Source organism: Chionomys nivalis, chromosome 3, assembly GCF_950005125.1.
Source record: "Chionomys nivalis chromosome 3, mChiNiv1.1, whole genome shotgun sequence".
In the NCBI taxonomy this organism is placed as follows: Eukaryota; Metazoa; Chordata; class Mammalia; order Rodentia; family Cricetidae; genus Chionomys; species Chionomys nivalis.
Window position 1 is genome coordinate 74867985 of NC_080088.1, and position 14518 is coordinate 74882502.

The window sequence follows — 14518 nt, forward strand, 5'->3', positions numbered from 1 at the left end:
GTGAGTTCGAGACCAGCCTGGTCTACAAGAGCTAGTTCCAGGACAGGCTCCAAAGCCACAGAGAAACCCTGTCTCAAAAAAAAAATAAATAAATAAATAAATAAATAAATAAATAATAATAATATAATAAAATAAGCAAACATCCGTCTCAACAGTATGTAGATTTGCTTATCTTCAATAAATGATAAAATTATATATCAAAAAAATTGTTTTAAAGTAAAATTTATTTTTAATCATGATTGACCTGTATGCCTCTTTTATATATTTACACAGCCAAAAAATTTTGGGTGAGAAGTGGACAAGAGTGGAAAAGCTGACAAGCGTGGTGGCACACACATTTAACTCCAGCACTTGAGAGACAGAGACAGGCGAATCTGAGTTCAGGGACAGTCTGGTCTACAAATCAAGTTCCAAAACAGCCAGGGTTTCATAATGAAACCCTGTCTTGAAAAACAAAATCAAATCAAACAAAAAAAAAAAAAAAAAAAAGTGGAATAGTTTAAACCCTAACAGGGCTGGTGAGATGACCCATAGCTCAGAGGGCAAAGACACAGGCCTGAGTTTGATCCTTCGCTCCCACAAGGTGGAAGGAGAGAATTGACTCTGAAGAGTTCTCTTTGACTTCCACACCCACAATGTGCCTGTGAGCTCTTGCTTTCTCTCTCTCTCTCTCTCTTCCCCCCACACAAAAACAAATACAGAAACAAACAAAATTTAAGAAGCCCTGACATAAATGAATTCCTTAGGTAGAAGCTTAGACAAAATGTTTCCTTATCACTGGAAGTCCCAGCAGACTCCACCTGATCTATAAATTTATACGATCTATAAAATCTGATCTATAAGAACACAGCTAGTTCGGGCAGTGGTGGTACATGCTTTTAATCCCAGCACTCAGGGAAGCAGAGGCAGGTGGATCTCTGTAAGTTTGAGGCCAGACTGGTGGACAAAGCGAGTTCCAGACAGCCAGAGATACACAGAGAAACCCTGTCTCGAAAAACAAAAACAAAAGACACAGCTAGGACAAACCAGAGGCTGGTCAAGGGTAGTGGCCACCCACTCACCAGGTACCTTTCATCCCCTTCTTTCAAGATCCAGCACACATAAGTGTTTACTAATAGATTAGGTGAATACTGTAGTGTATGCCAGGAACCGCTTGCAGCTTTGGCAATAAAGCATGGGCCAAGACAAAGTGTCTGCCTTCCAGGAGCTAACTCTCCTGTAGGCAGTCTCCAATGGGTTTCAATTTTATTTTACTCAAGTATCTATCTATACCCATATAAATCAGTAGTCAACAGTAACCGAGGCAAAAGAAGTCATATAACCTAGAAGGTCCAATCGGGCTAACAGGGAAGACTCAGGGCCAAAGCTGGAACACAGGTTCTCTGTAGCATGATTAATAAAAACCCAGAAACAAAAACTGAGGTTCATCCTGAAGATCAGAAAAGCAAAGCAGCCAGCCACTGGCTCTTTTACCCCTACCTTAGTTCGAAATGGCTATTCTGCCTCCAGGAATCTCAGAATGACTGTGTGTGAGAGCTGTCTCCTCCCATCTTATATTCCTCTCTAGTGCTGGGATTAAAGGCGTGTACCACTACCATCCAGTTTCTATGGCAAACTAGTGTGGCTCCTGGGATTAAATTAAAGGTATGTATCACCACTGCCTGGTCTGTAAGGCTGATCAGTGCTATTTTACTCTCTGATCTTCAGGCAAGCTTTATTTATTAAAATACAAGTGAAATATCACTACAGTCCTCCCTCCTCCTACCAGAAAACGGTTTTGATTCTTCCATGACTAGAGAGTTCTCAAAAACCAAATGCTAGAGAAGTTTCTCCAAGCAACTCAAATGAAATCCAGGTCGGAAGTACCAAGGTACCAAGCGACTACAAAAATAGCCACAGAACAATGACCTCCAAGCATAATATTCCTTGTACCAAGTGCCACTTAGTGTCTGAAAGCTGTCCTTCTGAAGAAGAAAATGGTTTCCAAGCTCTCCAGGAAGACAGAGGTGGTCAGAATCAGCACAAGATCATTACTTGGCAAGGCAAAAAGAAGAATCCCGATCTGGTCTAGGTAGGTTTACCAACTCATTTCCTTCATCTCTACTATCATCTTGGAGAAGGCTGCAAAACTCAGCCAGTTTGTACTGCTACATGTTTTCTGTCTGATGCAAGTTACTCCAAATCTTAAGAGTGTTTCACTAGCTCACATGACAAGTCCTGGAATAGGTCTACTTCTGAGTTTATTAATGTAATTTATCAACTTAAAGAGTTAAGTCCCTGAAAAAAAAAAAAAAAAAAAAAAAAAACAGGTGGATCTCTGTGAGTTCGAGACCAGCCTGGTCTACAGAGCTAGTTCCAGGACAGGCTCCAAAGCCACAGAGAAACCCTGTCTCGAAAAAAAAAAAAAAAGAGTTAAGTCCCTCCATCTTCCTCTCGCCAACCTCAGTTTGAGCCTGTCCTTTTGGTTACAAACTGGCTGCCACATTCAGACCCAGTAAAGTGTGCAGAAGAAGTTGGATCCAAAAGCCTCCAGCAAATATCTTGCTAGCTAGAAGTATTACATGGTAGTAATTTTAAAAGTCCTTAGCACTCGCAGGTATACCAGGTTAGGAGCATTAGCACACATGCCCCTACCTAGAGATTGTCCTGCAGAAAAAGTCGGGCAGAAAACAAAGGAATCCTGGGGTTCTGTTAGCGAAGAAGAGAACAGGCCAGAGGATCAGCAGTACCCCCTTCCCACTATTTAACAGCCCCACCCAGTCCTCTGGGTGATGTTGCTGATCTTATTGAAAACATAAAATGTGCTTGCATCCATTTTTAGTCCCCAGGGCTTAGTCCAGCTCTGTGTCATTTGCTAGGCCTCTCCAAGTCTATAAGCAAACACTGAAAGTAATTAGGTTACACTAGCAACATCTGGGTAACTTGCAGGGTCAAGGCAGACACAGTATGCATCCTTTCCATGGACACCCACAAGACCCAAGATTGGGACAATAACACCAGGTCTTCCACTGACTACCCAAGGTGTGCCTCCCAGCTATATAACTATGAATCTCCTCATAAAGTTTAAAGTATGTTTTCAGCCACTTATTAGACTAGAATTCTAAAATGAAAAATAAACACTACACACACACACGAGAAAGGATCTCAATCTTAAACCAAGGCTGGCCTCAAACTTATTGCAATCCTCCTGCCTCCTTGGTGCTGGGTTTACAGTCAAAAGCCACATATATAGTTATTTCAATAAATGTTTAAGAGGCTGGAAGCAGGGGCTCAGTTGGTAAGGTGCTTGCCATGCCAGCACAAGGGCCTGATACCTACACCAAATACCTGATACCTTCTGTCACTGGTACCTACATAAAAAGCCAGGTGTCACACCACACCAGTAATCCCAGCATTTGGGAGGCAAAGACAGGAGTGTCTTGCGGGGGTCACTGGCTAGTCAGTCTAAGCCTAAAGGATGAGCTCCAGTTCAATAAGAAACACTGTCTCAAAAAGGGAGAGAGCAGTAGAAGAAACTCAACATTGTCCTCCTACATACATGTGCATGCACACGCTCACAAACATACAAATAATAAGCAGCACATGCTCACAAACATACAAATAAATGTCTGAGAGAATTCCACTGGGGGTCTCAGGAAATGGCTCAGTGAGTAAAAAGAGTTTGCTACACAAACATGAGGACCTAAGTTCAAATCCCCAGCACCCATCTAAAAACCCAAAACGTCCACTCATCCACCTGTAACTCCAGCTTGGTAGTGATGGGCAAGAATGGTAATCATTGTGCCTCCTGGCTGACAGAGTAGCTCTAGACTCAGAGCAACTCAGAGTTGCTCAGGGATGTAAGCAACGGAGTGGTGATAAAGCAGCATGCTTGACATCCTCCCGGCCTCCAAATGTGTGCCAGCATATATATGCACTGGCACATACCTGCGCACCTACACAAACACACAAAAGACACCACTGCCCACTGCCCATCTCTTATCTGGAGTCTTTCTCCAGAACACTTAAGAAATGAGCTCAAAAAATGATATGAATCTACATTGCATGCATGTAATGGCTAAATTCCATTAATTCTTCCTACACTGAGGTATCTACAGTGCCTCACCATCTTTCTCATCTCGTCACCCCTGACCTTTCGTCCCTCTCTCAGCACATCTTACCAAGATCTGGAGATCACCTTCTAAGTCCTACAAGGACTTCATAAGACATAGGCTAGATGTCCAAATCCTTCAAACTTCAACACTCCCCTCCTCAAACCCAAAAAACAAAGTCACAGCTCCACCCATCCCCCAGGCACATCTTCTTTCCCTCCTCATTTTACCTTCTTCAGTAGTCTCTGTGTCTCCTAGATGCTTGGGACTTTGATCCTGACTGTCCAAGAACAACTCATCTACATAGTGTATACACACGTGGAGATAATCCCTTCTTTAACTCACTCTTTCTGCCTCAGCCTCCCCAAAAAACTATAATTATAGATTTGTGCCACAACTAGCACCCAATACATAATTTTTTTTTGGGGGGGGGGATTTTCAAGACAGGGTTTCACTGTAGCTTTGGAGCCTGTCCTGGAACTAGCTCTTGTAGAAGAGGCTGGCCTCGAACTCAGAGATCTACCTACCTCTGTCTCCCAGATTAAAGGCATGTGCCACCACCACCCAGCCCAATATGTAATCTTAACCTTACTCAGAAATGAATCTTATTTTGGCCATGATTAAAGTAAACTATATGGCCAAATATGATAATGCATGCCTTTAATCTCAGCACTTGAAAGACAGAGGCAGGAGGATCTCTGAGTTCTAGAATAGTCAGGGCTACCTTGTCTCAAAAAAAAATAAGTAAATAAAATATAATCAATAGGATTACATCTCAAAACTGTATTCGTGTAAAGTGTACTACATTTAACATCAATATAAACAACAGATGCTGTTATTTTACATCATACTTTAGGGGCAATCATTTATATTGAGTACAAGCTGAAGAAATATGTCTTTTTTACATGCTTTTACTAAAGCCTAGAATTAGTAAATTTAAAGAATCTTTAACTAGTAAACAATTATTATCTTGAATTGTGTCTAAATCCACATCCAAGGCAAAATTCACCACAAAATGACAATGTTAAGATTTACTAGCCGGGCATTGGTGGCGCACGCCTTTAATCCCAGCACTTGGGAGGCAGAGGCAGGTGGATCTCTGTGAGTTCGAGACCAGCCTGGTCTACAAGAGCTAGTTCCAGGACAGGCTCCAAAACCACAGAGAAACCCTGTCTCGAAAAACCAAAAAAAAAAAAAAAAAAAAAAAAAAAAAAAAAAAGATTTACTAACATGCTAATAACCATAGGCCAGAACATCTCAAGTGGAGGTGATCTGGGCTAAAAAGTGGACATCAGGAATGTCAGATATTTTTGGTTAAGGGCAATTATGGTGGTGGACAACGCTGACATCTAAGTAAGGATCACACAATACACAGGATAGCCCTTAAGACAGTTATGTGACGAAAACATCCATCGTGCTGGGGCTGAGAAATCCTATGTGAGAGGTTTCTCTAGTATTGGAACACAAAAATGAAGACCAACAAACACTTCTCTATTTGCCTTTAACCTCTTCAAGCTACCTTGTCTAAATGGATACCCTGCTATCTTTTAGAAAACCTTCAGCTCTCTTTTCCTCCCCTCTCTGAACTCTCAGATCCCAGAGAAAAGTATGTTCATGCTGTATAGAGAGGCAGGAAACTAAACTGCTAAATAAGAAAGACAGGAAGTACAAGCATGCATCGCTTCCAATGCAGTGGGGCCCTTCATTCAAAGGAAACTGGCTTTACTATCTACTACCATTCAGGGTCTGGCTAGCAAGCAGCTTCCACTACTACTGCCATCTTTAAAGGCCAGCTTAGTAGTGACTCACAACAGCATCCTCTCCAAGACAGAGGCAACTGAGAGGAAGGGTGCCTTTAGATCTTAAAAGAACAGAAATTGGCTTAAGTCTCAACATTTTTATCACTAATAAACATTATAGCTTCAATATTTTTAATTAAAAAAATCATACAATGTATTTTGATAATATTCTTTCCATTCCCCTTCACTTAGCTCTCTAATGCGCTTTCTAGGCTGAGAACTTTAATGTCTCTGTTCTTAGATAAACTTCACAATGATACTGTGAAGTGCAGAGAGCACCACTCTCCTTGCTTGTGACCCAAAAAGCAGATGTTTGGCTGTAGGAGTGAAAAGCTTCCCGAACCAAATACAAAATGAAAAGACCACGTGGATTTTTAAAAAAGAAATATGCATCTACTCCTCTTGCTTTACAAAAAGAAAAAAACTGTAGCTCCCTCTAGATGTACTATAAAGTGGAAAGGAGGAACTAAGACAGTATGGGGGGGACCTCTTCTCGCTTTGGGTAGAGAGTGGCTGCTTCCCACTGAGTCCTTCGGATGCTTCCAGAGGCTAAGTACTAACAGCTGGCGGAGGGCTCTAGCTCTTCTCCGCTAGGCAGGGCAAGTAGTTCTCCACAAAGCTGGATGCCACCGGCTGCTTTGCATCAGCCCGTTCTTTAAAGTCACTACCACACATCCAAAGTCGCTCGTCTCCTAGAATAACCTGTGCAATATGGGTCCCGAACTTAGTCACGCTGAAGCCCCGACCCTGCATTAAATGTGGTTCCTTCGTGGCCCTCCAAAGGACCCTGCACCCAGGTCCTTCCCAGGACCGCAAGAGCCCGAGTGGGGGCACTGTCACCAGCTCCAGGCCTCAGAAGCGGTAGTGCAGTCAGTCTCTCATGCAGAGTCTATATCTCCAAAAAGCCACCGAAAGGCCACAAGGGGGATGTCGCCCCAGTTTCATACTCACTACAACCATCCGAGCACATATTGGACGGTGAAGCCGGGTGGCAGCACCAGGCCGGTACCCAGGCTGGATCACAGAAGCCAGGCGCCAGGCACTCCAGACTAGGGGTGGGCGGCGCAGGACTCAGCGCCATGCCTGGGGCGAAGGCGGACTTGGCCGCAACCAGCCCGAAGCACGTGCCCGGGCTCGCCGGTATCCCGGAGCCGAGGACAAAGTCTGCTCCCGCCCGTTCTGCAGCTCCAGCACCCGGCAGCGGCGTCCGGGCAAGGCAGGCAGGGCTTGCGCGCGCCGCAAGCCAACTCCAGACCCCACCCCGATGCAGGCTCGGCCGCCCACGACTCCAGCGCGCACTCACCATTGTGGTTGACCCAGGTTGGCTTCAAGAGCTTCATTGTTCGGCCGCCGCCGGGCTGAGGCCAAAACCGTGTCCCTCAGCGCGCCTGGGCCATGGAGCCGCCGCCGCTTCCTCCCGCGCCGCCCGCCCTCCGGCCGCCGCCCACTCTTGCCCTCAGCGCCGCCGCGCCATCGCCGGCCCGCGCCCCCAGCCACCGCCACAGCCGCCTCCTGCGCTCGGCCGCCGCCGCCGCCACCACAGCCGCATCCCCTGCGCCGCTCCTCCTCCGGCGGCTCCGGGGCAACGCCGGAAGTCACGGCGCGCACCTGCCAAATCGCCCCGGCGGGAAACCGCTCCCTACGCGGACGGGCCCGCCTCGGCTCTTTGGCAGGCAGGGGGAGCGCTGGACTACTCCGCTTTGGGTCTGGCACGGGCGCGGTCGCTGGTGAGGCTCGGTGTGGACGGGTTGAGCAGAGGTTCAAGATGCCGCCCGACGATGAGGGGCCAGGGTAGTGTCCAGGTCTCTAACTCTACCTCCGCGACTCCGAGTTCACTTTAGTAACTAGCTTCCGTCATCCCTCAACACGCGCTATTGGGCATCTCTTGAGCTGCATCCGGGCCGGCGCCAGCATGCAGCTAGCAGCAGACAGCAGCGGTCCTGGGCTCGAATGGATGCAGAAAAGAGCTAGCCTGGTGGAGGGATACAAGGGACGAGACGGGCGCGTTTATTGGGGCGTTTGCATAGACGTGAACACATAGGGCAGGCGGAGCAGAAAGCAGCCACACAAGCACAAGAGACACTTGGGCAAGACTGCAGGCTGTGCAGCAGCACCAGCAAGAGGCGGAACAGCAGCCGCAGGGCGCTGCGAAGAGAGGCGCGCTTGCCAGGGGCGGGGCTGCGTCGGGGGCGGAGCCAGGATGGGCCCGCCTCTCCGAATCCCGGACCGGCGAGTTCCGGGCCGCGGCCTGTCTTACCCTACTCGGTACTACAGTTCGGACCGCCCAGGGGCGCGCTGCCGGAAGCTGCCGGCCGGCGGGTGGCGTGAAAAGCTATGGCTACCGCTGCGATGCTGTGTGCTGCGCGAGCTCTGCGGCCGCGGAGCTGGTGAGTGCCGACGCGGGTGGCCAGGTGGCCAGGGCGCGTGCGCGGGCTCTTCACTGGCGCTGCTGTGGCGCTCGCAGATTATTTCAGGGCTGAGCTGATCGCGTCTGTTGCAAATGAAAATCCGAGCTGGGAATTGTAGCTCATTATACAGACTACTTGCCTACCGAGTCTGGAGCCTTAAAGCTCCGTCCTAGCGCCACAAAAAACTTGGGCGTGGCGGCATACGCCTGCAATTTCTGGGCTGTGAAGGTAGAGCTTCGTCTGAAATTCAAGGTCATCAGCTGCTGCGTACCACGAGTAAAACCCAGGCGGTATTACACCCTACTTAAAAAAAAAAAAATCTGCTGGAGCAAGTATGGGCAAAACGGAGTTTTGAAAAGTCCTCACTTTGATCTTGCTGGCCTAATACAAGTGAGCTAGATATGGTGGATTAGTCTAGGCAAGAGAACTGCCTCAAGTTCCAGGATAGCCAGAATTACGAAGACTTTTGTCTAAAAAAAAAAAACTTACAAATGCCTTCCAGGTTTTGGAGAGCCCTGTGGTTGTGTGTATGTGCCTTCTCTTTCCCCGGTCAGATCTTTATAGATAGCCTTCTTTCCTTCAGGATCCCTGGAATCTGCCAGATACAGACCAGACACACCCACCAAAGAGCTTCCTTGCTGTCCTTCTGGGAACTCATCCCCATGAGGTAAAATTCAACATGACCCTTAACTTTGGGGTGTGAGAAACACATGTATGCTTATGGCCAAAACAAAATAAGACTGCCCAATCTTTGGTTAGCAGATCCGTCTATAGTTAAATATAGGTAGATGCCTGTGTCCTTTCAACACGCTGTACTATATATAATAGCATATATGTATTGCTACGTGTAGTAAAGTAGTTTAAATAATAGCAGTTAGCTTTGAGGAGTCTTGTGTGTGTTAAAGGACACATTTTTTTTTTTTTTTTTTTTTTTTTTTGGTTTTTCGAGACAGGGTTTCTCTGTGGTTTTGGAGTCTGTCCTGGAACTAGCTCTTGTAGACCAGGCTGGCCTTGAACTCCCAGAGATCGCCTGCCTCTGCCTCCCGAGTGCTGGGATTAAAGGCGTGCGCCACCACCGCCCGGCAGGAATTTTTTTTTAATGTGTTATGTCTGCATGTATGGATGTACATTGCATGTCTGATGCCCACAAAGGCCAGAAGAAGGTGCCAGACCCCTTGGAGCTGGAATTAATGGTGGTTATAAGCCACCATGTGAGTGCTGGGAACCAAGAGCGAGCAGCAAGTGTTCTTAATCACTTAAGTGATTAAGTCATCTTAACACCCCAGAAATTGGTAACAAATTCTGAGAAGTGAATAAAGACATGGCCAGTCACTTTTACTATCCTCTTTTATTCTTTTTTTTTTTTTCCTTTTGGTTTTCCGAGACAGGGTTTCTCTACATAACAGTAGACCAGGCTGGCCTTGAACTTACAGAGATCCACCTGCCTCTGCCTGAGTGCTGGGATTAAAGGCATGTGCCACCACTGTCCAGCTCTCTTTAATTCTTAAAGCATATTTTAAAACACAAATTCATTTAAAATGTGAATGAGCTTTTAATCAATTTTAGTAAGTAATTTTAGTTCAGTAAGTTCACTTCTTGGGCGGTTTCAAGGTATCCCTGAATCACAGACTGACACTTCCAAGCTAACAATGTAGCCCAGTTCCTTGCCTCACGTGCACAAAGCCTTCAGTTTAATCTTGAGCACCATAATATCAGGAGTGGTAGAAAATGATGAGCCTGGCAGTCAGGAGGTGGAGACAATAGGGTCAGAGTTTGAGGACATAGCTAGTTCAAGGCAAGTCAGGGCTATGTGGGAATGTGTCTTTAAAAGAAAAATTAACACCTCCCCTTAATAAATACCTGTAGTTTTGTGCTGTTTCCTAGAGTTGATAGGATCCCTACAGTCCTCACAAAAACAGTGGGCTTAAACCCGTCGCTAGGCTCCTGGAGTCAGGACTGTGGACACCTCCTTCTCAGGGCATCTGGTACACGTGAGGCACTTTATTCAGCATCGTGTCCATCCTGAAGTTGACGTGGAAGCACTGAATGTTTCTTGTTTCCTATCCACTAGAGCAGAACCACTACGGAAGAAGAAGAAGGTAGACCCTAAAAAGGACCAAGCAGCAAAGGATCGCTTGAAAAGGAGGATTCGAAAACTGGAAAAAGCCACCCAAGAACTAATTCCCATTGAAGATTTTATCACCCCTGTGAGATTCTTGGATAAATCAAGGTAAAGGTTCTCATCTGGGTTGACCTCCTTAATGCAAAGGAATTCCCTCAAGTAGTTCTGACTGAAGTTCTTCTCTGCTGGGAACAGGTGAGTCGGGCTGACTTGGCCCAGGTCGGAGTCCTTTTCATCTTGATTGTGGTTTTTGTGATTTGGAAACAGACACTCAAGGGAGTTTGGATCAGCTTTGCTCCAGGGGTCCTGTTGTTCATGTCCATGAATGTTGACTATGACTTATGACATAGGCGTTGGCTCCATCACTGTCAACCTGCCTGCACTGTAGAAAACTCTGATCCTCACCTACAAATGTTCATAGTTGGTGTGTGTTGCAAGTTTAGCAGGTAGCTCACGCTTTTCTGAAAAAGTTGGGAAGCGCTGGTGCTTTGTGCGCTTCTAGAACCAAATGGGCACTTGTCTCCGGGATTTTGGTTTTTGTTTCACCAAAAGGAGGCTTTGCCTAGGGCAGAAACAGTGGTATCATAGTTCTCTAAGAGTGTGCTCTTTCCGCTGGTGGACAACAGCTGCTTCCATGTCCTACGCTGTGTTCTTCTTTCTTTTTTTTTTTTTTTTTTTTTGTTTTTTTTTTTTTTTTTTGGTTTTTCGAGACAGAGTTTCTCTGTAGCTTTGGAGCCTGCCCTGGAACTCCCTTTGTAGACCAGGCTGGCCTCGAACTCACAGAGATCCGCCTGCCTCTGCCTCCCAAGTGCTGGGATAAAAGGCGTGCGCCACCACCGCCCGGCCTCTTTTTTTTTTTAAGATATATTTTTATTCATGTGTACTTATGTGTGTTTATGTGACTGCAGGTGCCTTAGTGTCCAGAAGAGGGCAGCAGATCCTCTAGAAATGGAGTTATAAGCAGCTGTAAGCTACTTAATTCTGGTGCTGCGAAAGAAATTCTGGTCTCTAAGAACAGAAAATGCTCTTAACCTCTGAGTCATCTCTCCAGCCTTTACATTCTTAATTTACCCCCAAATTTACTATTTTCCTGAGCCCTGGTTGTGCCGAGGCAGTACCTGCTAGTAGGCAATGAAGTCATGTGTGGTCACAAGGGTCCCTCTGATGCAGGGTCAGTAAGTCATGTATGGTCACAGGGGTCCCCTCTGCTGCAGGGTCAGTAAGTCATGTGCAGTCACAGGGGTCCCTCTGCTGCAGGGTCAGTAAGTCGTGTGCGGTCACAGGGGTCCCTCTGCTGCAGGGTCAGTAAGTCGTGTGCGGTCACAGGGGTCCCTCTGCTGCAGGGTCAGTAAGTCATGTGTGGTCACAGGGGTCCCTCTGCTGCAGGGTCAGTACAGCTCAGCCTCACGACTCTGGACTTGTGTTTTCACAGACAGCGACTTCAGGAGAAGCATTCTTCCGAGGAGAGTGAGCAGAGAGCTCTCCTGCTGAAGAGGTGGGCACTGTACAAGAAGCAGGAGCATGAGGCAGAGAGGGATACCATCCGAGCCATGCTGGAAGCCCAGCAGGAAGCACTTCAGGAACTGAAGCTTGAGTCTCCAGAGCTCTATGCCGAGGCCATGAAGCGGGACTGCAGCCTATTTCCCTTTGAGAAAGAAGGGCCACATCACACACCACCAATCTCTAACTACCAGGCCCCTGAAGGCAGGTACAATGACATCACCAAGGTGTACACACAAATAGAATTCAAAAAATAAAACTGAAAACTGCTATCTTCAGAAGATGCTGGCCCCGGGAGTCAGAGTGACCAAGCTGAAGTCTATTTTCCACAGATGATACAGCCTGATACCAAATAAAATGTAATCAAAGGCACCTCTGTCTTTTGTTTCAGTCTAAATGAATTTGCCTAAGGTTGGGTGAGGTTTTCAGATGCTGGTAAAACAATGACAGAAAGACAACATTGGCCCTCCAGTGGGGAAAATATGGCTTAAAAATTAATAAAAACTTTGATTGTGTCTTGAACTATTTGCAGAAGGCACAAAATATCCAGAGGACCAGAGGTAAAAATTATGCAGGTTGTTCCTGTTGGGCAGGTGTGCCAGAAGCTGGGCCTTGCTGTGGGATAGCTACAGAGTTTCTCTGGGTTTTAATGTGAGGAGGTGGACTTTGAGAGTGGAACACACCAGGAACATGTTAGGGACAGCTGCTCTGGCCTCCAGAAGAAAAGGAGACCTGGCCGAGACTGTTGCAGTTACTGTAATTCATCTGGATTATTCCTGGAGTCCAGCACTGGGAAGACTGACATGGGAAGACTGCAGCTAGCCTGAGGTATAGCCTGAGACCCTGTCTGCTAAACAAAACCAAAGCACAGAACTAGCGAATGTAGTCTTCTGTCCCAGTGACCATAACAAAATACCAGGGAACGGGCAGCTTCCACAGTGGAAACGTTTTCTAGAGCTCCCCACACTGCAGTCTCTCCTGGGGCCGCCCCTTTGGTTTGCGGGCAGCCTCCTTGTCTTCACAGGTGTCTTTCAATCCTCGTTTTATCATCTTATTAAAGCACTATTCATGTGGTCATACAGCAAACCTAATGATCGCAACACCCCGAGGTGCCAGGGGCTAGGGCTTCAACATGTGAATTTTAGTGAGAAGGTTTTGGCCTTGTACAAGCCCTGTGACAGTATGGTGCCATTTTTCCTAGTGACTCAGTGCAACTGCAGAAAGGCTTTGGCTTAAGTGCTGTATTGCAAATAAGCCAGGGGAAAGTTTTGAGTATGAGCTTAGATCCGTGAGGGCTGGTGATACGACCTAGCAGAAGTTTGTCTAGTATATGCGAGGCTCTGGCTTTCATTGCCAGCATCACATACAAAGAAAAGTTTCTTTTTGCAAAATTTACTTTCTTGACTGGTTCAGCTAATTTAGTGTATATTTGTGTATTTATAGTTTACAATCTATTGACAGTATATTTATAATGCTATTCCAGGACTTTGCATTATGAAATGGAAAACTACTTATTAAAGAACTCCCACCAACTATGGCACATGACAGTAGTTCCAGCTCCTTGGGAGAGAGAGGCAAGAGGATCTCAAATTTAGGGCTAACCTGGGCTATATCATGAAACTTGGGCATTCTTCTATTCTCCCAGCCCAACCCCTGCCATTCCTCCTGTCATGTGATGCTGACTCCTCAAACTCATGCGCTTCACTTAAGTGAAATCCTCGTTGCCTCTGCCTGGCCTCACTTCTGTAAGCATATTGCCTCTATTTTTTCAGTTGTTTTTTTTTTTTTTTTTTTTAGGTTTTTGTATTTATTATGTATATAGGTTTCTTCCTTCATGTATCCTGCAGTACAGAAGAGGACACCAGATCTTATTACAGATGGCTGTGAGTCATGTGGTTGCTGGGAATTGAACTCAGGACCTCTGGAAGAGCAGCCAGTGCTCTATTCCTCTGAGCCATCTCTCCAGCCACCCAGTTTTTTTTTTTAAGACTTCCCAAAGTGAGTTCAACTAATCCTCCTGCCTCAGCCTCCCAAGTAACTGCCTCTTCATGTATGCCACCACACACACACTGCTAGATTTTTTTTCAGGGTAGTGTGTGATTGACACCAGGTCTCACTGTTGTAACTCAGGCTGGCCTTGATCCCTCACTTGTTTCGTTTTTCTGTAGGGTGATTCTGTTCATCCATTCATCTTGTCCCTTCCGTGGTTTAGCTGTCAGGAACGCAGCTGCTCCCACCATAGGTGTACAGATCTCTTCAAGACCCTGCTTTAAATTCCTTTCTGAGGAAAAAGTGCTGGAGATGAAAATAGTGGCTTTGGTGGCGCTGTGGTGGTGCATGCCTTTAGTCCCAGCATTTGGGAAGCACAGGCAGACAGATCTCTTTGAATTCGAGACCAGCCTGGCCTACAAAGCAAGTTCCAGGACAGGACAACACAAAGCCTGTCTGGGGAAGGAAATGAAGGAAGGAAGGAGATAATGGCTTTGAACATGCCAGGAAGGAAGGAAAGAGGGAGGGAGGGAAAAAGGAAGGGAGGGAGGGAGGGAAAAAGGAAGGGAGGGAGGGAGGGAGGAAATAATGGCTTTGAGCATGCCAGGA

General features: G+C 46.5%; 2 protein-coding genes across 3 annotated transcripts in view; one reads left to right on the forward strand and one right to left on the reverse strand.

Moving 5' to 3' along the window:
- LOC130871573 (protein HIRA) overlaps window positions 1–7490 on the reverse strand; it is a 107672-nt gene extending 100182 nt beyond the window's left edge. For both annotated transcript variants that reach the window (XM_057765044.1, XM_057765045.1), the window contains exon 1: window positions 7194–7490. In XM_057765044.1, coding sequence (XP_057621027.1) covers window positions 7194–7230 — 37 coding nt within the window. In that variant the 5' untranslated portion in view covers window positions 7231–7490. The remainder of the gene's footprint in view (window positions 1–7193) is intronic.
- A 528-nt stretch (window positions 7491–8018) lies between these two features.
- Mrpl40 (mitochondrial ribosomal protein L40) lies at window positions 8019–12292 on the forward strand. The gene is made up of 4 exons (XM_057765047.1): window positions 8019–8277; window positions 8882–8965; window positions 10370–10528; window positions 11853–12292. The coding sequence occupies exons 1-4, from the start codon at window positions 8225–8227 to the stop codon at window positions 12175–12177; spliced, it is 621 nt and encodes a 206-aa protein (XP_057621030.1). The 5' UTR covers window positions 8019–8224; the 3' UTR covers window positions 12178–12292.
- The last annotated feature ends 2226 nt before the right edge of the window (window positions 12293–14518 follow it).